Below are 24308 nucleotides of genomic sequence, written 5' to 3' on the forward strand. Positions count from 1 at the left end.
TTCCCGCCTGCCCTGGAACACACACTGCAGACTGCAGCTCGCCTCCTCAAAGTGCAACCCCCCTCCCCATATTGTACATCCCGACACCTCTGACAATAAACAAAGTTATGTAAAAACTGCTCTTTTGAGCCCTGTGGATCAAGTGGCTCACAAATACCAGGGGCCCAGAGCACCGCTCTGTGCTGTCGGTCCCACTTTGTCAGTTGGGGTAACTGATGTACAGAAGAGCAAACGACCTTGCCCAAGGACACGCAGGAGAATGGAGCTGGGAATGAAACCAGAGCTCATCACTCCCATGCGAATGCCCTCAGCACAGGAACATCTCCTTCTGCCACAGGCCTCAGGGAACAAACAAATATATAATGCATCCCTCAGGAGCCCCTTTCCTCAACCATCTGCTCCTGAGACAGGAAGCTGTTGGGATCAGTCATGTGCTACGTTAGGCATCCGGTTTGCTAACTGATTGAGCTGGAGCTCCGATACCTGTCCACTGAAAGACAGAATACATTTTAGGACTTTCCCCAGTGAGACTATCAGCAGATTCCAAGTCTCCAGCTGGGTGGGTTTGGATTCTAGGAACCCCATGTTTGTGGGCAGGAGTCACGGTGAATCGTTTCTCAGTACGACATTCCCAGCATTGAACAGCAGGTAAAATACAGGAATTTTGTTGTGAGAAATACTGTCATATTTTCGTCATCAGAAGACAGGTGAAGGTAAGTATCAGGAAAAAAAACCTAAGCAGGGAGCTCTACTGGGATTTCTCCTAACAGAAATGACCTTGAAACTACATGGCCCTTCAAGGAGTCAGTCGTGGCTAGCGTAGCAGCACTGGTGCATGGGGCAAGGCAAGCTGTCCTCCCTCTCCACACTGTTATCCTGCTCTGAAAACTCAGTTTTGGAACAGCTGCGGGGCTTTGCCACCAAGCATTAGCGGGGAGGCTGAGAGTGGAGGCTACAGCTCTAGTGAACTCCAACAGCAGCAGCAGCAGTGTAAGACATCCCTTCCTTAACCACCAGTCCTGTTGCCCTTCAACCACAAAACTGGTAACAACAGTCCTCCAGCAATCCAAAGGAATTTACAAAGCTAAAGGTTAGAGACCGAGTCCACCCACATACTCTTAGGAAATTCCCTGCATTCTCGACTCTAACTGTAAACAGGGAATCACATGGACACTGCAAGATACGATCTCAAATGAAGATGAAGTTTCAGAAGTTTCATGGCAGCACTTCTGAGCTGCAGCACTCTCTGTAGAAGTGTCTGTGGTCGTTGTGCTTCACTCTCTGCTTACAGGTACCTGCACTTCCTTTTCCTGAGAGAGAACACAGTTTCTGACCACGACTGGATCCACTCTGGCTATCAGTCAGCCAGACTTCCCAGGCACTCACAAAAATGCTGGTAATGTTACTGCGAACAGTTGGTTATGCTACCACACTCCCTTATGTCAGAGTTTCAGGGCTAAGAACTAATACTAGTACAGCAGGTCACCTGTTGAACCAGGACCAAGCACTTCATATAAGCAGTTAATAATCCCACCACTGCATTCAGTGGCTACTGGAGTAAGTGATCAGTAAGGACCAGATCTTGTTCTCAAGCTAAACCTGTATTTTCTCATGTTTGCTTGAAAAGCCCCTGCTCATACAGATTCTGCAAAAGGCACAGAAGTAATGGTTTCCTCACAGAAAGTGTCTACTCTGTCCCAGCTCAAGTACGGAATTGTAACCTCAGGCAGAGGAGCAGGTATTACTGAGTGAATTCAGGAACAGGTTGCCCAGAGAAGCTGTGGATGCCCCATCCCTGGAAGTGTTCAAGGCCAGGCTGGATGAGGCTTTGAGCAACCTGGTCTAGTGGAAGGTGTCCCTGCCCATGGCAGGGGGGTTGGAACTAGATGGTCTTTAAGGTCCCTTCCAACCCAAACCCTTCTGTGATTCTATGATTCATGTTATGCTACTTGCGTGCCTCTGTGCGACATGCTCATGTATGTGTCCTTAAGGACTTGGTTCATCACTTCACAGTGGTGCGTGAGGACACACTACACAGTACGTGCACAAATGCCTACAGTAGTAACACCACCGTAACAAGTACCTTCAGGCCTCTTGGGGTATAACAATATTGCTTATTATTGCATATATCTACCATATTGCTCACTAATCACTATGACAATTATTATTATTGTTAAAATACAATACCACACCAGGAAAAATGCAAATCCAAAGCATTTATAAAAGACAAACAAGTTGATCGCAATCAGCCCCAGGTAGGTAGTACATGTGTTATTACTTCTGCATTGAAAAGAAGTAAAAGATGTCACTAATATCCAAAGTATTCCCCAAACACTGATCATCAGAAAACACCTGTATACTAGGCATGGAAACAGGAGGCATTTTGCCCAAAATCGTGAAGGAAGCTCACAGCATAGCTGCAGAACAGACTACTTCTCTAATGCCAAATTCTCCTTGTTGGATCCTTCGTTACTCTTCTAACTCTGTCATTGTGTCCAGCTCTAGCCAGGATGAAAACCAAGTTCCTTTCTCAAAAGTGGTTACAGATTGGGGCATTCAAAAAAAAGGACCATAAATGGGATAAATTTACTGATATACAGCTAATATAGGGAATGAAAGGAATTAATATTCCCAGCTATCGCTGTAGGGTGAGGCTCTACCTCACCTAAACCCATCTTACACTAAGCTCATCACTGTGTCATTTAATACAGTGTTGGCAACAGAAATCCACTTTAATCTGACAGAGTGTCTGCTGCAAACCGTTAGTGCAGTCCCACATCAAGCCACTTTGGTTTTGGAGCAGAAACATGTTGCAAAATCTCCCTAGAGAGATCAGTCAGCTAATGAGATTGCTCCTCAAAGAGAGCTAATCATAACAATGGAGAAGAACGCAACATGGACCTTCTGGGACCAGTCAGCCCTTTAAAAGAAGACATTGCTTAACTTGGATGTCTACTTGGACTGCAAACAGCTCACACTGGAGGCTGAGTGTAATGGACATTTTGTTGGTTGATATTCATTAAAATCACAAAGGAAAAAAAAAATAATCCTTAGAATGAGTTGGGTTTTTTGCAGAAGTATTTTTTCCCATGGCCCAACCTGCAGCAAATCACATACTACTCAAACTCTTTAGGCACTGAAATTTAAGACTTTAGGAGCCAAATTCAAAGGAATGCAGGGTAGATTTTTTTCCTTAAAAGTTATTATTAAAAATCATACCCATCTATATTTTACAGTGTAGGACTCAGGGTTTAAATCACAGCAGGATCATTTCTGATTTGAATGGTGGCAGATAAGCTCAGTCCTTCGTCCTCTTGTTGGAGATAAGTCAATAATGTTGCTTTCTGTGAAGAAAGGTCTTTGACTACCAAAATTATAAAACCAAGATCCAGGATGGTATTAAATATCCTCAGGAGGGTCTTTAGACCTCCTGCTCAAAGCAGGATCAACTATAATGTCCGGCCAGATTGTTCAGATGCTTATCCAGTCTCAACTCGAACACCTCCACAGATGGAGGCTGCGCAACTCTTCTGGGCAACCTGCTCCCCAGCATGTTACAGTCCAAATTTAATTTGGGAAATGCTTGTTGGAGTCTTGCACATGAGGAATTTGCCCATCAGCATGGAGACTTTGTAATCCACGTGGTTGTAAGAGGTAATAATAAAATAAATACTTCTTTATTCCCTTTTCTTATTTTATTTTATATTTTAACAAATGTCTTTGATTCGGTAAAATCCAGAACAGACAAGCCCATTAGAGCTAGCCAGCTGAGAAACACAGCTCTGGGTTGCTCAGACACTCTCCTCCCGAGAGCAGATGTTCTGGGTCTGTAATATCCCCCAGTATATCCAAGAGTCAGTCGTGGATTGTCGTCAGTCAGCAGTGTTTTGAGCACATAGATAGGCCTTCTATCAGTAAACTGACAGGGAGGCAGCTGCACAGAGTTTAGAGCCTTATTACAAATACCTGAGGCAAACTGAGCTCTGGCACCAGGGTTTTCTCCACAAATGCTTGTTATGAGTGTGGGGTCAGGGCAGGGAGGGCAAGTTTCTTCCCATCACTTTGGATGGAGCAGAGGGAATGGACAGGTGAGAATTTAGGACTAAGGATGAGTTTGGCAGACTCACATACTGGGCATTCAGAGAAGCAGAGCTTCCCTATTTCACTGGAGCAGGTGTTGGAGAACAGTAACTTCCAACTTTCATGAGCGTTTAACACACTCATGAAAAGATACAAAAAAGGTGAAGGATTTTAACTCAGTAGTGAGATTCTAACCCATTCCCTAGAAGGAAGACATTTTTGCTGGCTTTTCCCACATTTTTGGGTACCTAGCTGGAAGAATCTGGCCTTAAAATGCATGTGTAGCAAACTAGGAATCTTGAGGCTCTGTCATGCCTTTGGCAGTGCTGACATCAGCAAGATGTCTCACTGAAGAGCTTGGCAATTTTACAAGAGGGAATTTATTCTTTTCAGTTGGAAACAGATAGCTTGTCATCAGCCAAAACACATGGCCAACTCCAGCACATGGTGAGGATTCTTCACCCAACTCTCCCAAAAGCATCTCTGGGAATCCCACTGTTCTCTGGCACATTTCTTAGGGAAGAGCAAAGCAGGAGGCTGAGATGTAGCTTTATAAGGTTATAGAATTCAAAGACTTTCAAACCAATTAACTCCAAAGGATATAAACCAGTGACTTATATAATACTGAGTCAAGGCTCACATAGTGAGAAGATAATAGTTCAGCTAAAACACATCCATCTTGCCCAATAACCTGCTACAGTGAGCAGCCTGCAGCAGGCGCCTAGGAAAATAAAGAGCTATTAATCTCCTGCCATAACTGTAGCTGCTAAACAGCTTGTTGGGGCTTTGGAGCCGAACGCTGCACCCACAGCAATGCACATGATGATTCTTTGAGGACCAGTTTTTCATGGTGTTCATTTCTAACCTAGCTATGCTGCCGACCTGCAGAGCCACTGTTGGAAAGGGTAGTACGATTTATCTATGGATCATGTGAAAAGGACCTTTTCTATTTTCTTCTATTCTTGAATTCTCTGGCACGTTGCTAAAATTCTCTCGATATTTATACTCATTCATTCACTTCAACTGCAACGAGAGCCACAGACTAGGTGAAAGAAATTCACTGAAATAATGAGGAGGTCTGTAATGACAATATGTAGAGCAGGATGCAGCTGAGGGACATTCACTCTTTAGCAGTGCATATTGTACCTGAAAGTGTGGTTCTACTCATTAAACTTGTACGTTATTCACTGGGTTGCTGGAATGAATTTCCAGTCCAACTCGGTTAATGATATTTTGCCACTGATTTAATTGGAGTCAGACTTTGATCTTTGGCCTTACGCTTGCATTTCCTTACTTGTTCACTAGCCCACATTATCTGTGAGGGCAGCAGAGCCAATGCACTTATGAGTGCATGATTAGGATGCGGCCTTGCTCGTTGAACTGGAATTCATCCAAGTGCCCGTGTCTTGCGTCAAGACCCCTCTGCAGGCCACAGATAACCCACTCAGTGCTACTAAAGACACGTTAGAGGGAAGCAGACTAACGTTTTAACCAAATCACCCTCTTTGCTTGTAGAACTTCCCTAGATTTCCCTGCAAACCATTTGCCGTGTCCCCTCCCCACCCCTTCCAGAGCTAGGTGTGACAGCTCTAGATTCTGTCGGGTACTCCCCTAGCTGGGCTTGATCTAGGCCGCCGTTTTAGCTGCAAACATACTGCCACTCTCTGGCAATCTACAACTGCCTGCAGCCGTCCCCAGCCTGCTACCACAAACTTGAACGTGTTGTCTCACAAGGCTGCCTGAAGCGCTGAAATACACGTGTGAAAAGCCCATATATGAAGAGCTTCACATTCAAAACAGACTGCCTTTGTTTACCACTTTCTGTCACTCTAAAACAGTTGACAACAGTAGGAATTTCAATTAAGAGGAATCCCATAGGCAACAGGATGTTTTCAGATTTACAGTCTAACAGAAACCACCTCAGTCCTTTCTGAACTAAGTTTTAAAATTTGAAGTCTACCAAACATTTGGGTGCTGCAAACATTGAAAAGAAGTGGTATCTAGCCAAAAATGGAGACATGAGCTAGTTTTTTTTCTTGGTTTTTTTTCTGAAGTCTCAGCTGTTTTTTACCTCCCTCTTTAATGAGTAATTCTGAAAAATAAACCACAGTATAGCCTGACTGAACATGCCTATAGTCCGTATTACAATGTCATATTACAATGTCACAGGAGTTTCACGTACTTTTTAAAGTACTGGTTCTTCATTTCTATCTTTTTATCTGATTATTTATTTTTTTGCATATCATCACATATAAAGCACACGTAGAGTGGTGTCTGAAGAACGAGCGTATAAAACGTTTTTATGGACTTACCAACAACTGTAAGGTTGACTTGTGCTTGCCTGCTGCCGAGTTTGTTCTCTACGACGAGGGTGTAACATCCACAGTGTTCCTGCTTTGTTGACGATATTGTGAGCTTGCTGCTGTTTTCAGCATTCTCAATTTTAATATAATCATTTTCTTCAATCTGCCAAATTCAAAAGAAAAAAATTTATGGGATAAATCTCTTCATACATGAAAGAGCTCAAATTACAAATCAGGGTTATCATATTGAGTGCTGCCTGCAGATAACTGCCACAGCAGTGAGTATGTGCAGCTGGTAAGGGGTGTAATCGACACAAAACATCTAGAAATTAAGTGGAACACCATAATGGTTCTAGTCCTGCAAAGGCAACAGGGAGCACTGGTGCTGGCAGGACTCCACTAAGGAACAGGAGTTTCACCTTCCAATTCCTTTGGCAGGCTGAAAGGGCAAACTGTGCAACTGGCAAAAGAACAAAGTTTGGTCTCGCATATCTCACAGAGACCACAGTGAAGCAAAGGTTTAGCCCTAAACACCCTAATTCATTTGCCATTCCCGTGCAGAGGCGCAGTGTGCGAATAATCCATAGCTGTGATTTTTATCCTGTTGTCTCAACCAGCCTTATGCTGTACTTCCACATAAATCAGGGTAACAGTTTCTTGGGTTTGAACAACTGAAGATGATGTTGCCTGAAATGGAGATGTAACGCTACAGCTGTGCAGGGAGACATACAAAGAACAGATTTAGTCTTCCTAAAGCATTTCTATCTTCTGGAGCAGCAAAATCAACATCTCAGCTGAATACCACAGGCATATTATGAACTAGTTTTTAATTGAAACAAAGCTATCATAGCATAAATGGCCAAGGAGACTTAGATTTTAATCAGTATTAGCTTGAGACATGACAGATTATTTAAAATCCTCATCATGCTGCACTGCAATTATAGAAGCTGTACACTCTGTTCTTAGGAAACAGACAACATAATGTCAATGCCCTTCTTCCTCCCACCACTTCCTTCTCAGATAAGTGGCTCTTCCAACTTATTCTCAGAATTTCATTAAAAAATGAAGGCTATTTAGTTTGCCTTATCTCGTCTCATATTCAGAGAATAAGAAACTACAAGCTAAGAGCTAGCCTTTCCCTGCCTTCTCCTCGGCTGAGATAGAACACAGGCACTGCTACGTGCCCAGAAGTAACCTCAGAAAGATGCTGCTACAGTAATTGAAACAGAAACTTAGTTTATGGGATTATGTAGTCATACAGTTTAAATTATAATGAAAGTGGTTCCCACCACCCCGTACTTTGTTCTTCTGAGATTCAGCACTGGCTTGTACGTTTTACTTCAATAGAATTAGGCAAAGGGTGGTATTAATTAAAAAACTGGTATTGTAGAGCTAGATCTGCATTATGCAGAGAAAGCCCTAAAGGGATGCTCAGAGGCTTGCAGTGCTTGTGGGCAACAGGAAGCTGGATCCCTGTGTTCCCAAAAGAGAGTCACTGGTCGCAGTGAAGAAGCTCCAACAACTGGCCATGTTAAATGATGGACTTTGTAAAAAACTAACATAGAAGGGGCTTTCAAAGGCTCTCCCAGTGTTGTAGCTGGGAACAGTTCCAGCATCCCTCCCCGATACGGGTCACAGCTTTGTGATGTTCCCTTTCTACAGGCAGAAGATAATTGCCCAGAATATAGCTGTGAGGTGCCACTGCGGCTCTCTTGAACCTGAGGGAATGCAAGGAAGGAACGTGGAGAGAACAAGTTCCTCCTGCACACTGCAGCACACACTGGCAGGACTGAAATCACAAATCCCAACTCACTGGCTCTGCGCAAGTAACTACCACACATAACCCTCAGGAATACTGCAAGGACATGGGTGATTTTCACTTTTAGGACTGGGAAAAGAAGAGTTAAAATCAACCACATTAATAAAAGAGTAAGAAATCTGAGAATAAAGTAACGTGTGGTGAAGTATAAGGGAAAAAGAAAGCAAAATAATGGTGCAACCCAGTACATAGTACGTGACTCCCCATTTAATTGAATAAATAATAACTGCTGCCCTCAATCGTCCTCCTGAAGTGCTTATTAACCCTCCTGAGGGTTTTTTTTGCTTTTCTACACCATGCACCTGCCATAATGACCCATTAAAAAAATCATGTCATCTTAACGTGCAATTCTGCACACTTTTAGATTGTCTCAGAGTTATTAACTAAAGAAGAAAGTGTAAACATGGTAAAAATACCATCTTACAAAGGAAAAAACCGTAGAATAAGAGATGATGAATCTGACATGGGTATCGTGAGCTGCTGTTATCTATTATAGATTATAGAAAAATGGTCTTGAAATCCATGTAAATAGGACTGTTGTTTTCAGTGAAGAACTCAGAATTCTGCACAAATCAGAAACTCACTTTTGAGGGCACTTTCCATACACTTGTTAAGACAGAGCTCAGCAAAACAAGATAGTGAATGTCACTGGAGTTTCTGAGGCCTATTTCTGTAGAAATGAGTAGGCCACTTTTTAACTCCAGTCTTGAAACTAAAGGATTTTGAGAAAATAGAGGAGTTCAGGAAAAAAATGCCCTTTCACCTAAATAAGAGGCTATTTGGGGTTAGGAAAGATGGAGTCTGGAATACCCTTTGCACTAGCAAACAGCTTTGAATTCTTTCAATTAAATGCTGACACATCTGGATTTAGAGTCTAAACTTCCTTGGAGGAGGAGATGTTTTTACTTATGTCCTAGAGAGTGCATAACAAGTTCAGAAGGAAATAAGGAGAGTAGCAGCCTCAGTACATATTTATAGTTACTGCATCCTAACACGCCACTTTGTCTTCCAGTTCATACGTGCATATTGGGTTATTTGATTTAAAGCGTTTTTATTATTTGCTAAAGCAATTCTCTTCAGAAACTGCCTGTAAGGACACATGTGATACAGTTCAAGGAAATGATTTCAAGTCGAGGGAGCTTTAAGCGCAGGGTTGAGGGCGCTCATGGCAGTGTAACTGCTGTTGTGTCTTACACGGTGACATCTGTGTTGAGGCATTTTATTGAAAATAAATTTCACTAAAAATTTATATGGAATTTTGCCCCCCGACATAACTTTAGAGCAAGCATCAATGAAGAGGAGGTTATTTTTGAAGGAGAGCACTGTTTCTTGTGACAGATACCAGTATCTTTTGCATCAGGTATCCTTCAGTTATACGGTCTAAGGCTTTTCTCAAAGTAAGTGTCATTTGTAATAGGAGGGAGCAGGCAGCAACAGGTTTAAACTGTAGCAAGAAAGATTTGGGCTTGGCATTAGGAAAAAATTTCTAACACTATGGATATTTAAGCACTGCAATAGGTTGCTAATGGAGGATGTGAAATCTTCACCATTGGAGTGTTTTCAGAAGAGGTGAAAAACCATCAGGAATGACACGGACAGTTCCTGGGGAAGGGAGATGGACAAGATGGGTCGTTGGAGTTCCTTTCCAGCTCTATTTTTTTCAATCATTGTTAAAACAGACCAGAAAACAATTTACCTGCTTGCGGAATTTCATCCAGGTGCAAGTTATGGGTGCTGTTCCTACCACCTTGGCAAACAATTCCACTGATTCACCCGCACGGACTTTTCTGTCTTCTGGGAACTGAGTAATCTGAGGAGGAGTCACTGATAAAGAAAAAAATCTCTCTTTAGGTGAATATACCTTCTGGTTTTTTTTTTAAATTCAAAACACATCTCTCAGCTCAACAATTTCAGAGCAGCATTTGAAATACTAATTGGCAGTTATCAGTCACCTGCAGTGAAACAATTCTGTGGATACTGTTAATTCTACTGTAGTGAAGCAATAACCACCTACTTGTCAGAATTGTGCTCATGCAAGACCAAGGATATAGGAATCCAAAGGTCAAAGCCTGAAGAACCACCACCAATTCCAAATATACAGCTTATGAAGCAGTGTGCTGGGTTTTTCAGGAAAACTTCTTTTTTCTGCTGCGCTTTGTATTTTTGAAGAATGGCCCCAGCTACCTTCACAGCAATTTGCATCTGCAAACCTGCTCCCTAACGTCAATGACAGCACTCAGGAAATTTAAGACTGGACACCTGCCTATGAAGATTCTGGCTTCAGTAGCCAGGCAAACATCACGTGGGACACATATTAGAGAGACAAGAAAGGGAATTAAGGTTTTTCTCCATGAGCAATGGCACATCCTTTTGTTTGTGTATTACAGTGCTGGTTTTAAATCTTGCAGTCCTGTTCGTACTTTCTTTTTCTTTTCAACATAACAAAGTGGTTTTCTCTCCCCTAAACTTGTTCTTTGGGAAGTATTTTTGGTTTGGAAACATCTGAAGGAAATGACGCTGAGGCACACGTCCAGCAAAGGAAAGAGCTTGAACAGTTTAAAAGCCTGACCAACTTTAAGACACTGTAAACAGGTTCCTATAAAGGAAAATTGTGGGCAGCTTTAAGTACAGATAGCTTAGTGCAAACACGTGAGCAGGTTACCATAATGCCAACTGTGAGGAAATGTAGAGTCTATCAACTTCTCTGAGGTAGCTACTCCTGCAGAGGTGGCATTCTGTGACACACAGAAAATCTCTCTCTCTGGAGGCTCAGGTGTGTTGTTACTACTGCTGACGAAAAAAAAAACAGCAACGTTTTTGCATGCTCATAATTTAAGCCTTAGTGCAACGTAACCTAATGAACAAGTTTGAAAAATGGACTTTGCATTCCAGTTTACTCCTCATCGAACTTCATACTCACCATTTAATCACATCTGCAAGTGAATTTAGTAGGCAAACAGCTGTACTTCGAAATGCGATGCCTGTTCTGTAAAGCTGAATTGGTTTATTATTTATTCCTATAGGATGACACATGCAGCAAATTACCTGCTTTTGGAGGAGTCTTTGGAGCTGGTTTCTTCTTCACTGTTGCTTCACCTAGTTAAGAAAAACAAAGAAGCCAATTCAAAGGTGAGCTTTGGAAGGCATCAGCTTAACTGCGCATCTTTCATCCAGAGTGATGCTTTGTGCGCAGCTGAAAACCTAATATCTAATTTCAGCGTAATGAACTCAAGAATTAAAAATACTTTTTAAAAACACTCTTATTATCCTGAATGATCCTCAGAATATTCCCAGTTGAAGTAGGAACTTTCAAAAGAATCAAAGCAATCTGCTACACATCTCCCATACTCTGTCATACTCCATTCCTTACAGCAGCTCAACTGGGGTGAAAACACCGGGCCAAGATCCATCTCATACTCAATTTCTGCTCAAATTTCCAGCATCATCAGTGCTGAATAAGGCCAGTTCAAACCAGGGTAGTTAACATCACATATTACTTCTTACACCGCTCAGTAGCTAGCAAAGGAACAGTACACAGCCAGTAAATACTAGGATCACCCTTCTGTCTCATCCTTTTCTCCAGGCAGAGACACCTTTTTGCTATATTCATAAAAGAAAGGATGAGAACAGAAACTGAAACCTGGGCAAATAAATATTGGGAAGACAATGTTCCCCAAGTTGTGAATGACAGGTAGAAAGAAGACAGATAGGCAGAAAATGACTATTAACTATTTCTCACAAAACAGGAACTAGGGGCCACCCAACTCTATTACCAGGCAGCAGGCATAAAAAAACCCAAAAGAAGTATATTTAAATACAGCATGCGTAAGCTAGGTTCACAGGGAAGTAAAGTTTTGCAAGACAAAATCATGAACAGGTTCAAAAGGACAAATTCATAGGAGTTAGGTCTAGTGGTGGCCATTAAATGTAACAGCCTGGATGCCTTCAAACAACTGAATTCCAGAAGCGGAGGGGTTCATTCCTTTTAGAGCACACTCTTTTTATCTGCTAACCTAAGCATCCTTGTCAGAGGATGGCCTCTGCTGTGGAAGGACATTCCTTATTTCCGTACGCTCAAGCAGGCAGCTTGATCGAAGCAGTCTGGCCTTTAAGATGTTATTGGCTGCAACGGAGGCAGCATCTGCTGAGTGCTTTCAGCATCTGGCAGCACCTACACAGGTGCCTAGCAATAGCCATAACAGTCTCAAAAGGTTTGAATTTTTTGGTTCATTGTTTACTCAAGTTATTTCAAAGCAGCAAAACATGGAGCAGCAAAAAAAAAAAAAAAAAATTTCCACCAAAGGATAAAAACTCTTTTATTTTAACCCTCTTTGCAACAGTAAACGATAAGCTGTGCATGATAGCCAGGGAACGCATCACCCCGTGAACATGGGTTGTGAACCCACCCTGGGAGTCTGATGTTATAGCTCGAGCAAGAGACAGATGTGGAGATTGACTTTAAGTTTTGGTCACTGGAGATAGCCACTGATGTGCTCTATGTGTTAAAGTGCTTCAACGAATATGTAATGGCTTAGCTGTTAACACCAGTGGTTCTACAGTACATGCTGGGGAATATGTCAGTATGCACTAAACATAGAAGTTGTTGCCACCGTCTTTTTGTAAACTTCCCTTTCATAGTAATCTTCTCTCAACATATGCTTAGCTTTTATATGCCCTGTCTTTTTTGATTTTGAAGGAAACAGAAACACAATACTGGAGAAATGGAATATTCTTGCAGTACTTACAGCTGTGTCAAAAAAGAATAGTTGGATATGTACCAGAAAAGCCTTTCTTCGATGACTATCAGCTTATCAGAACTAATAAAAGTTTAATTAGCACTTGTGAGGTGTTTATCCTGGTATAAGAGGACCAGCAGCGCATGAGCTAGATATCTCTCCTGCCATGTCTTCCATGTGGGCTTAACCCTGTTTAATTGGAGACCTTCAAAGAGCACTACTGATCACGAAAGGTACCCATTACTTTGCAGGCCACCAACAGACTGACTTGCACCCTGGCTGCTGCAGGAAGTGACAGCAAATAGACTTCCAGCTCCTCTTTCCTGCCCAAGCTGTATGAGCAAAGGCAACAAGTGGTGTTTTCAAAGCAGTTTTCCTCTTTGGCATTGTATGGTCGTTCCCTGAGCTGAAGCTCTCCTGTATTACAGGCTACAGTCACAGTTACATGGATGAAACCACCTGTATGATCAGGTGCCAACTGCAAGGGCTGTAGAGCCTGGCCCATCATCTGCTGTTCAACATCCCTATTAATGGAAGTAATCCATTAGTTATTCATTAGATGCCTAATCCCACGAGACTCTCTGAGTGATATGACTTTAGAACACGTACATATTTTTGTGGGGGTGTGTGCTGTATTTGACACCAGAGTCTCTGCTCTTCTCTAAACTGAGAATGAAATAGCTGTTGGGTATCTCCTCAGAACTATAATGGCTTTTAATGCAAGCTAAAGCAATGACATGGATTTGTTTACTTCCATGCTCCGCTAAGCCTGACAGGAACAAAGAGCACCAACGATGAAGAAAAAGCACCATTTGTCAAGTGCTATCTTGGGTGGAAGAGAGTATTGCTATTTTTCAGAAATGTCACTGCAGACAAATAGGAGGAAAAGCAAATTCCTTAACCCAGCATGATTTTCACTCAGCCCTCACCCCTTGGCCTACGCTGCATCTTTGCTGCAGTACCTTAGTTAACAAGCAAGGAGCTGGTGGAGTCATCACACTCTCCAAATGTTCATGCTGTGTTCTCTTCATATCTCGAGATGTTTGGTATTTTTTCTGCCCCCTGGCTGACAGTGTCATTCCCTGCCCCTGCACAGTACAAGCACAGAATGGATACCTGTATACTCCGATACCCCTCCCAGTTTTCTCTGCCTACTATCAGCCATTTCAGTTCATCATGGAAGGGACCCCAATAACATAATTTGTTCATTCACAACTACAGTCGGTGACATTCAATTCATCGCTGTTAAAGAACAATGTTTCCATACAGGCCAGGATGTATAATGAACTACCAAGTACATTTCATATGGAATATTGAAGTGGAATAAATGCTTGGTGTCTCTCCTAGCCCTGGAATAACTAAGGACTATGCTTAAGACAGTTTAAAAGGCTCCACCAGAATGAAGATTTCCACAGCAGCAAAGCAAAGAATATGAACCCGTCACCTCACTCGGCTAGGGTGCTGCTTATTATATGCAAATACAAAATCTGTGTTCAATTTTTAGCTTTTACCCAGAAGCACATTACATTCACTTAACGGACGATATACCGACTGTCACTGGACTTCATCAAACCGTGCAGATTGCAAAGGGTTGCTGGAAGGTCTGGCTGAATATCCTGGTTTGCAGCCACAAATAGCCCTGAGCAGAAATGAGCGGCAGGGGCAGTGTGGAAGGGGAAGAAGTACAAGGATGTGTCTCTGGGTCTGTGAAGCTGACTGCTCTGGCTAAGAGCGTACGCTCCACTGTTCTTAGATCTTCCTTAGGAGTACCAGCCCACCTCACGTGACTTTCTGAAGCGCAACTTTTTTTTCAAAACCTGCTGGAGACAGCGCAAAAAAAAAAATCGGCTAAGAGTACCCAAAGTTGGCAAGGTCAAGTAAGTGTTTTCGTTAAAAGATTTGCACCTCTTGGAAATGTTAGTTCAAGTTTGCCTCACCCGATTTTTCAAAAAAAGATGGTTTGTCTCTTTTGATATTTACATTGAAACAGGCTGAAGCTGAAAACCACCCTGGAAGAAAAAGGACATAATATTCCCTCCTTAAATGAATCTGCCTTCTAGAAACAACTTACTATAAACACCACAAGGCTGGTACGTACAGAAATTTATAGGCAGGTTTGCTTCTTAGAGAGCTTGTGCCTGGGACACACACACACACACACACACACACTAAAAAAGGGAAAGATCCCATACAGCCTGATAGCTTGGGACATTTGGTTGTGCAGTTCTTTGCCCCGATGTTGCATTTGTGAGAGCAGATACATTCAGAAGTCTCCGTCTTTCTTTTTTGTTTCCCTTTTTTGGAATTTTACTAAAAATAGGCATAGCCTTCCTCTGAAACGGCTCTTTGCACAACTTGCTTTCATAAACCATGAACTAAAACATACAGTCGGAAAAAAAATCAGTACTCAAGACAGCATTTCCAACCAGTCCATAATTCCTACTGTCTTCCTTGAGGGACATGCCTAATATCACGTGAATTCCTCTATAGGGGTGAATTTCAGCGCCTGGTAAACAAGTACAGTAAATCCCTAACTCCACTGACATAAGGAGCAAGTCACTTCCCTGCTCCTGTCTGCTGCGGAATACCCTTTTTTTAGCTGAGGAGAGAAGGGCTAATGACATACTCTACAACCATAGACATAGGAAACCATTTTCCCCTCATGCAAAACTTTTCACGCTTCATCTTCTGCGAGGAACAAAATTGTTTTTTTCAGAGTTTCCTTTAAGAGAAACTCAGAAAAGAAGTCATGTCTGTAATGTGTCAGATTAACAAGAGTATTCATACAGAAGATGGAAAACCTGGGTTCATGTCTCTGCTCCTTCTTCCCCATCTCACTTGAGTGCTTCAGACCTGTGGGATGCGACATTACGCAGTCTCTCTTTCCCCCACGTGAATGTAAATGAATCACTCCTTCAGACCCTTCTGGGGATAGATATCAAGGTCTGCATCAGAGGTGACTGTATAGCTTCACTACTCACTGCTGTGCGAGGAAGGATGGAGTGACTGAGACCTACAAGGACAGAAACAGTCACACACTTGGCCTGGTGGTCAAGGCTGTGAATTACCCATTTCTACCCTTGCTTCTGTCACAGACTTCCTTGAGGGTACAAAAAACTTATTACAGGTATTACTTTGCACAGACAAGGTGAAATAGGAGAAAGATGGTGGCTACAATTACAGTAGAAAAAGACCACACGTCATTACTTACCAATTTATTCATACATTCATGAACCTTTGCTAATTGCTACACAAAAAAATGACAGTGACAATGCACCAGCACCCTGAACACTTCTTCAAGGTCTGAAAGCTTAAACAGCTCTGCTTCACTGCTTCTCAAAGACTAAATTCCTCCTACTGTTTCCAAATAACTGCTTATTATCTAACTACCATAAAATAGAAAGCAACTCTGATTTAAATTTGATGACAAGCAGGAATTAGAAAACCAAATGCCATACAATTCAGTTATTAGAGTTTGCATTTCAGAACAGTTTTTAATAGCTTTTATTTTTTTTCATTAAAAACAACTGTTAAAATGTTGCAACATCCCGTATTTAGTTTCTAAATCATGCAGAGATTGTCCTGTAATTGAAAAAAATGCAGCCTCCTCCTTCTCAAAACAAAAATAAAAATCCAGGAAATACTCTTGCATTCCAGTCAAGAGAGAGCTAGCATATACTAGCACACAGGGAGCTCCAATAATGCAACACAGTGCACTGAAACTAACTTTAAAACAGCTTGGCTGGAGGAAGAAAGTATTCCATAGCAGTTTCGTAGCACAGTGCTTGAGCAATTTCTGCACTCAAAGCAAATCTGAGCAGTGCAGAAGAGATCCAGTGTCAAACAGCGCCTACAAACAACGCAGGCCACGTGAATTCCGCTAAAAGCTCTGGTGGGAGCAAGACAACAATATTAATTTCTTAAATATAGATTTAATTTTCGTATTTCTCCTGTCCTGTGAGAACAGCTATGAATAGATGGTAGAATGCTGTGCCCAAGGGTGTAGGAACAGCAATCTAAACTAGGTTACTGGCCTGCTACCCAGACTATTAGGTAGGAAAACACTGTCAGGTCATTTGGACATTCCGGAGCTCCAAATTATTCCAGCAGGCAAAGCAAGGTGCTTTTCCACGTTAATTAAGCCTGTTTTACAGAGAAGATACTTTGGTCAACGCTCCTATTACGTGCCTCAGATCTGCAACTTGCAGCCCATGACTGAAGTGGGAATTAATGGCACATGGCACCTCTTCGGTTCAGGCCACGTTACAAACACTGCACTCATTTTTCTCTGCATGAGACAGTCAATAAACATTTCTGTCGGTATTCTTCAACACACAGCTATGTAAGATGGACTGTATGAAAAACACATGGAAAATACCGTTCTGCGCCAACATTAACTCAGAAAACGTCGGTATGGTGTGAGCTGTAAAGCAACCTGGCGGAGATTCAACATGCATACCTGGCATTAGCTAAACAGTGCTGGACTGAGCATCAAGGAGAAGTGATTTACACAACCAATTAGTGCTTCTCCAGAGCTTGCTTTATACGTACAGTAACTGAATTTTATTTTCAAGTTAAGCCTTGCATTGCCTTTTTCCTTCAGCTAGTTTGGTTGGCCTTGTGTGCCACAGCTGTGGACCCCACTCCTGAGGAAGGAAGTTGGCACCTTTCGGTAGTCAGAGAAATCATATCTAGGCCTTAAAAACAGCTCATGGCAATTTTCTTTCCATGTACTGAAAGAGGAAGTTTCAGCTTCTGTCAGAAAAAAAAGATTCATATTTTTTCCTTGAAAAAGCTTGTTCAGAGGCTTCCCTGGCAATGTAACTCGTTCCAACACACTAAGTACTTGCACTCACTGGGCAGATGTCTTGGTTCTTCTTGCAACAGCCAGGATTAGAGCAGCATGGACCTCTGGGAAACGAATGGGACTGAGAGGACTGGTCTGACTAGCCCCAGTGACCCTTGAAAGCACCTCAGACTATCCCAGGGACCAGAGAGGACAGCAGCAGCACAGGCACCAGATCACAGCTGCAACATAGTGCTCGATTTTCTGCAACTAAAAGAACATCTCTGACCCGGTTATTCACTTCCTTAGCAACTGAGTTCTTCCCTTAGGAAGTGGGAAGTCTTACACTGAGGACAAACCAATCTGATACGAACGGGAGATTCTGAAACGTTTTCTATTCATCCATGCCATGTTCCATATTATATTGATAGAATGGAAATCAAGACAAAACTTGAAGTGTTCACTGATATAGTGAACATTTTATTTAGTGAACACTGATTTAGATTTATCTCAACTGGACACAGCAAGTTCAATGTTATAATGACATTTTCATAAAATGGTGCTTGTAGACTTGGATTCTGACAAGATTGTTAATTGGAGAGTAAATAACAGGACTGTGTGCTAATTACTTGGCCACTGACTCAATTTTTCCATGGAAATTAAAACGCTTAGAAACCCACCCACTATGGAAAAGAATATATAAAACGATAAGGAGTCTTGTCTGACGTATTTACATTTGTGATACACTGCATCAGAGATGCCACTGCTCAGCCTTGCTTTCAAGTACCAACAACCTTGAGAAATCAGACCTGGGAAGACGGCAGTGCAGCCTTCCAGAGGATTTGATCTGGACAGTGTCAGTGGTGGCATTTTATTAACAACTGTCAGCGAGCGCATACCTCGTTACTTAACCAAAAATGTGTTTGACAGCAAACCAAACCCATTTTATATAGCAGCAGATATAAAAGTATTATATCAGCAAGATACTGAATGCTGTTACATAATGTATTTTGGGCTGTTTGAAGTGACAGTGTGTGGAGGAAGTTCTTTTCCTTGATGGACCATTGTTTTTAACTGAGCTGAAGAACTTATACTTGTCCAATCAAACTCTGCGCTGGTCATCCTTTCACTGTATGTGTTTTGGGTATGAGAAAAGTGGGTTTAAACAGTGTATCACTCAGGTGAGGGAATCCAGGATACCCTGTTAGGTTTTCATAGCAATGATTATGACAGGTGATAGTTGCCATTTCTTAATGTTTACTGTCAGTAGTGCTGTAAATCAGCACTTCAGAACACAGTGGAAATGTCTTTCCAACACTTTCATCCAAAAATGTTATTTAGGAGGGTTATTTTCAGAGGTATTAAAGCTTTTATCAGTAGCAATAATTGGGATAATGTTTCTTCCTACTATAGTAAAGTTATGTAGTTATGTTGCTCTGCTCAGTCCTGGTGAAGTTAAAGAAATAGCATCAACCTGTTGTAATATGTCTTTTCCCCCAGTACATCTTGAAAAAAAACCCAAAAACCCAAACCTTTAGAGAAAACCCTGCCTTTTGGAAAACTCATGTTTTATGTAGATTTTTTGGGATGTCAGTTTAAAAATCTGTCGTGTTTCGGATGTGGCATGCAAACTCCTCATCAGACTGATGACTAAGAAAGTCGGGTTCTAGGCCTGCAAATGAATGTGTGATGTAGGGCTACTTGCTCAAGCTACGATTTAGTGCTGGTTTGGTCCTCAGCACAATACACATTAACGAGGACAAAAGTCTTAGGAAGCGTGGAGTAGTAATAGATTCTTTAAAAAAAAATGATTATTTGTTTATAAAACATCAAATCCTTATTAGCTCTTAAAAATTTCAAAGAGCACTTCAATTCTTTTCCACAGTGTTGGGCCAAAAATATTTATGTAATAGGGATTAAAGATTTTGCAGGTGGCCATGATAATTTAAATAAGCAATTCCCTTTAAGCCTGATTTGAAGTAACTGCTAATTTCAATGCAAACTGGGTACCCAAATCCCTTTACAGCAGATGCTGTCAAAGCTCCCTAAAGAAATGTTCAAGTGGTGAGAACTTTTAGCTTAGTACTTCTGCTGCAGGGTTATGTCAACCTAGAAGACCCTTATATTATCCACTGATTGTTCTGGCCTAGCATGGAGTATGCAGTATGATAAATAATGAAAGGATCCAATTTTCCACTGCCTCTTCTACTCTTCCCTATCTGCGCAGAAGAAACATAACGCTTTATTATTCTAACCCAGTAGCATTTCACCTCCACTTTGCACAGACACAAGAGACAAAGCCTAAGTCAGTACAGTCAGTGAAGAATGAACCAATTCCACATTAAAAACAGAGGTGTCCTTCCTCAGGATTGATTTCACTCAGATTCAAAGGTGAACCTGGTTTTTATTCTCAGAAACACTACTCTTCATTCTATTTATCACTACAGAGTTGCATTCTGCAGAGTCAGAATTATGACTAAGTCCTGGTGACAGAACACTAATTTTAAGCAAAAAGAAATACGTTGTAATTTTCCTAATTTGCTAGCATGGGAGTAATCTTTCTGCATGGAAACACTGCAATCATCCATTCAGAGACATCGCTAAACACCGAACAGTACAAAACTGCCTTCATAGATGTTTCTCTGAGAATAACTGCTTATTCTAAACCAATCTAGTATGTATTGCATTTCAAAAGAGGTAATGTCCAAAATTTTCCTTACTGTTGGATTTCTGTAGCTTACAAAACCCAAGCTTTCAGTAACGACACTGTCAGAATGAGTGGTTAAAAGACTCAGGTCCCAGCGAGACAAATTCCTCAGATGAACAAACCGACAGCGCTCACGCTCTTTCACGAAAAAGAATTGCATTGGTCTTTGCTGGCAGGAGCTAAAACTTCATGACTTTCCTTCTACTGGGGCAAAACCCAAGGATCACCCGTAAGTGATTATCTGAAGGGAGGAGAGGTTGACATAGCTGCTAACCATGACATTTGACTTTCTTACAGAAAATGGAAAATTAGGATTTTTTTTCCCCCGAGAAGGATTTCTAAAAATGACAGGGCATACAGCTCCTGTACCCCATACAGTATACACTGTTATAGCTCAATTCACTATTCAAAATTAAGAATTTATTCCATGGGATTATTAAGAATTTTTGCTCTCAATATTGTTCCTTACACCCTACTTGCCTTTAGGACTGTTGACTAGAAGAGATCAGTGTAAGTATTTGTCTCCTTGTTAGACTGGGACATCTTGCTTCAGTCATTCCTTAGTAACCTTCTTTTCAAGAGAAATCCAGTAAACGTGCACAAATATCTGACTTGTTAAGCCCATTCTCTTTCAGGTAAGGATCTTTAAAATCTCAACATCTGAAAGGGATTTCAGTTTAAATCAAAACTCTGAATTCTACTAGACCAGTTTTGTATATTTTGCCCCTGACAAACACACAAATATAACACATATTTCAGGCAGACAAATACCCACAGTCCTCAGAGGCTGAGGTTGAAATGTTAAAAACCACCTGTGGAATCTCTGCAGCCAAATCCCTTTAAAATTAAATATGCATTTTTCCAAAGTTTTCCAAAAGCTCTTCTGAAGCCCAGCTTCCTAATGTTCTCTCTGGTTACCTTGATGCTTTCAGTGCAACAGGAAAGATGCTTTAAAGATATTTTGAAGAAAGAGCTTACAAGAAGTTCAAGAACTTTAAACACTGATATACTCTGCCATGGAACATCCTTCAGAAAACCGTTCACCATTATTTCAACCTTCTTTTTCTAATAACTTCTGAAGCCAGAGGTCATAGCTTCTGTTTTGCTACCTATATCCAATTTCCACTAAAATCAACAGCAAGGCAAGCAGCGATTTCAGCAGACAGGTCAGATATCCGCAAATGTCGACTCAGTTCCCAGCTCACACTTTCTCCTGGGAAGCTGCAATTGCTAACACTCCTGGGGGGGTCAGGGGAAATGTATGCAGAGAAAACACTATTCAAAACACTACCCCATGGAGCTGCTAAGGGCTTTAAAATTTTCCTTTCTATTGATGTTCAAAACCAAACTGATTTCTCTTCTTTTGGAGAGACAGAGACAGAGAGAGAGACAGAGAGAGATGGATAAAATATTTCATGTTTCCATTAGAACTGTGTCTTTACAGCTTTTTTAGGAACCCAGATGGTGGACATCCTAGACAGACAACTTGCAAAGACCAGTTGTTTGATTTAAGAGATATTGGTATCCCACGGACATTCAATTTCAAAAGTAGTGGTATTAGGAATTTCTAAACTGACATCATTATTAATATGCTGCCTTTACGATCTAAAGTTTCCTCTTAGTCATTTTACAAGGAATGCAAAATTCACCAAACAGCTCCCCATGCCATGGAAAAAAGGAATGATTATGCCCCAAGACATTTCAGTCAAGATGCCTACAAATGGTAAGACAGTGTGTTGCCTACACAGGACATAACATGACTTGAAACAAACTACTCAAGAATTTCTGTGCTCTTTGGGAGGGAGCCAAAAATAAATCTGTGTCAGAAGTTTGTTGCACCATTATGGAAAACTGAGAATAGAGTGGGCTAGGTCTGAACTCTCGGTTTCAGCGCTGACTTCTAATCCCCAGGAGGCAAAAACTCATTTCACATGGCTTACGTGCAAGGGTTAAAGAAACAGCACAAGCTTCTGATACAACGCCTGCAAACAGGAGGGAATGACCACAGAATCCCAAAGCGCTCTTTTGTTTCCAGTGAAAAGGAAGTAATCAAAATCACTGTCACTTACTCTCTGTTGGCAGCACAGGGGGAAGTGTGGTCTTAGGCTTCTTGGTCTTCTTCTCAATAGGCTTTGCGGTCTTCGTGGATGAGGCATCTGCAATCAAAACAAATAATAAGACACAAATCCTATTTAAAAAATCAATAATGAAAAGGCTGCCTAATAATGTCAGTTTGTTTTGGATCTTTCTGCAAAGTTAGAGGAAATTGCTGTCCTTTTGGTTTTTAAGAGGTTTTCTGCACAGACTTGCTGGAGAATGTCACGTTTTAAAAGGAAGAGGGAGCAGAGAGGGAGAAGCCTTGTGAAAGCGACAAGAGGCACCATCTAAGCAGATCGGTCTGTTTTAACTGAAGAGAACAAAATGTGCACAAAGCTGCTTTAGGCAGCGCATGGAACAGGGAAACAAAGGTGTAGTGAAGCATCGTTTAGCCAAAAGAATCTCTTGCCTTATCATTTCTCTGTTCACTTGTCTACGTGATCTATACAAACGAACATACTGAGAAAAGCAGCATTTCCTCTGTGCGCTTAAATTTTTCAAAAAAATGTTATTACACATCGATTCATTCCTAAAGAAAAATGGCAAAAGGGACACCACAGGACTCGAGTTTGATGGATTTCATTGTTCTCGAGATTGCAGAGCTCACATCCAGCAACTGCTCAGCACCGCAGACTCCACCGGCCACTGGCAGCCAGTGCAAGCTGTCTTCCCTTTGTGTCCCGCGTGACAGACACATACAAGCAGAAGGTGCCACCTTTTTTCAGCAAGCTTATCCCAAATCGAGCATGTCATATGATGCAAATCCTAATGAGCTCCATGTGTTAAGATTGTTTGATCCTGACATTTCTCTTGGGAAGAAAGATCACAAATCTGGATTATGATCTCAGCAATAGCTGTGTTGACTTACAGGTTTCAATATATTCAGCTTTCAAAGAATTTGTGCATGAGAGAGCAGTTTGAAATTTAGTTACCAGAGAAAAGATAAATGTTATGGAACCACCTATTCTGTCACCTGTTTCTAGGTGCAAGAGTATGACAGTTGGTCTCTAAGTGTTCTAAAAAGTTAACAGGGGAAGTCAGGATCTCCTAGCAAACGATTCGGAGCAGAAGGCTGTGCTAGATCTTAGTTCAGACTCTATAGACTTGTCTCTGAGCTAGTTTGACAACTGAAATAAAATACTCTTCCAATCTGATGTGAGTCCAGGAGCCAAAAGGAATATAATGATATTTACGGTTACTTGTTGAGTCTAAAAATTAGCGTATTGGATGCTGACAGCAGACTGAATAGAGTGGAGTCATTTTAATTGCTTTAGGTCACAACTCTGATTTAAAAATAACACTCCTCCCCTCCCCCAGTCACAGACATGGGATATCAAAGGGCGTCTCTCCTCAGTAGATGGAGTTTGCCGTAGTGCCATTCCTCAGAAATCTCTTCTCAGCCATACTGAGCAGCATGCCAGTAGGGGATGGAAAGGACAGATGAGGCAGCCAGTACCGAGGTAAGGAATGTGGTCTTTCTGATGTCCATTGTTACGTGAGCAGATAGCTCCTAACACCATGGGTGCCACTACCAGGGTGAGCCAGACAGCTGATATAACGCCATTCACCTCAGCATGCCAGGAGTATGTCATGAGCTGAGAGTCTCCCATGATCAAGGCTTTGCAAGCCAAAGTCTACCCTCAGCCTCCCAAAACATGCACTGCCCAGTAGGAAATTGGAAGTGGGAAGTATGCTAAGGGGGGCTTCAGGAAGAAAAGCAACTACTTGAAGGAGATGAGAAGACAAAGTCAAAGGAAAAAACACACAGGTGTTTTTAACA

At 41.6% G+C, this 24308-nt stretch overlaps 1 protein-coding gene across 3 annotated transcripts in view; it reads right to left on the reverse strand.

Moving 5' to 3' along the window:
- The window catches only part of MYLK (myosin light chain kinase), a 108021-nt gene that overhangs the window by 35202 nt on the left and 48511 nt on the right, over positions 1 to 24308 (reverse strand). For all 3 annotated transcript variants that reach the window (XM_010150941.1, XM_010150943.1, XM_010150942.1), the window contains 4 exons: positions 22501 to 22587; positions 11248 to 11298; positions 9899 to 10026; positions 6393 to 6546 (listed from right to left, as the gene is read on the reverse strand). In XM_010150941.1, coding sequence (XP_010149243.1) covers positions 6393 to 6546; positions 9899 to 10026; positions 11248 to 11298; positions 22501 to 22587 — 420 coding nt within the window. The remainder of the gene's footprint in view (positions 1 to 6392; positions 6547 to 9898; positions 10027 to 11247; positions 11299 to 22500; positions 22588 to 24308) is intronic.

This window comes from Eurypyga helias, unplaced genomic scaffold (assembly GCF_000690775.1).
Source record: "Eurypyga helias isolate BGI_N326 unplaced genomic scaffold, ASM69077v1 scaffold864, whole genome shotgun sequence".
Lineage (NCBI taxonomy): Eukaryota > Metazoa > Chordata > Aves > Eurypygiformes > Eurypygidae > Eurypyga > Eurypyga helias.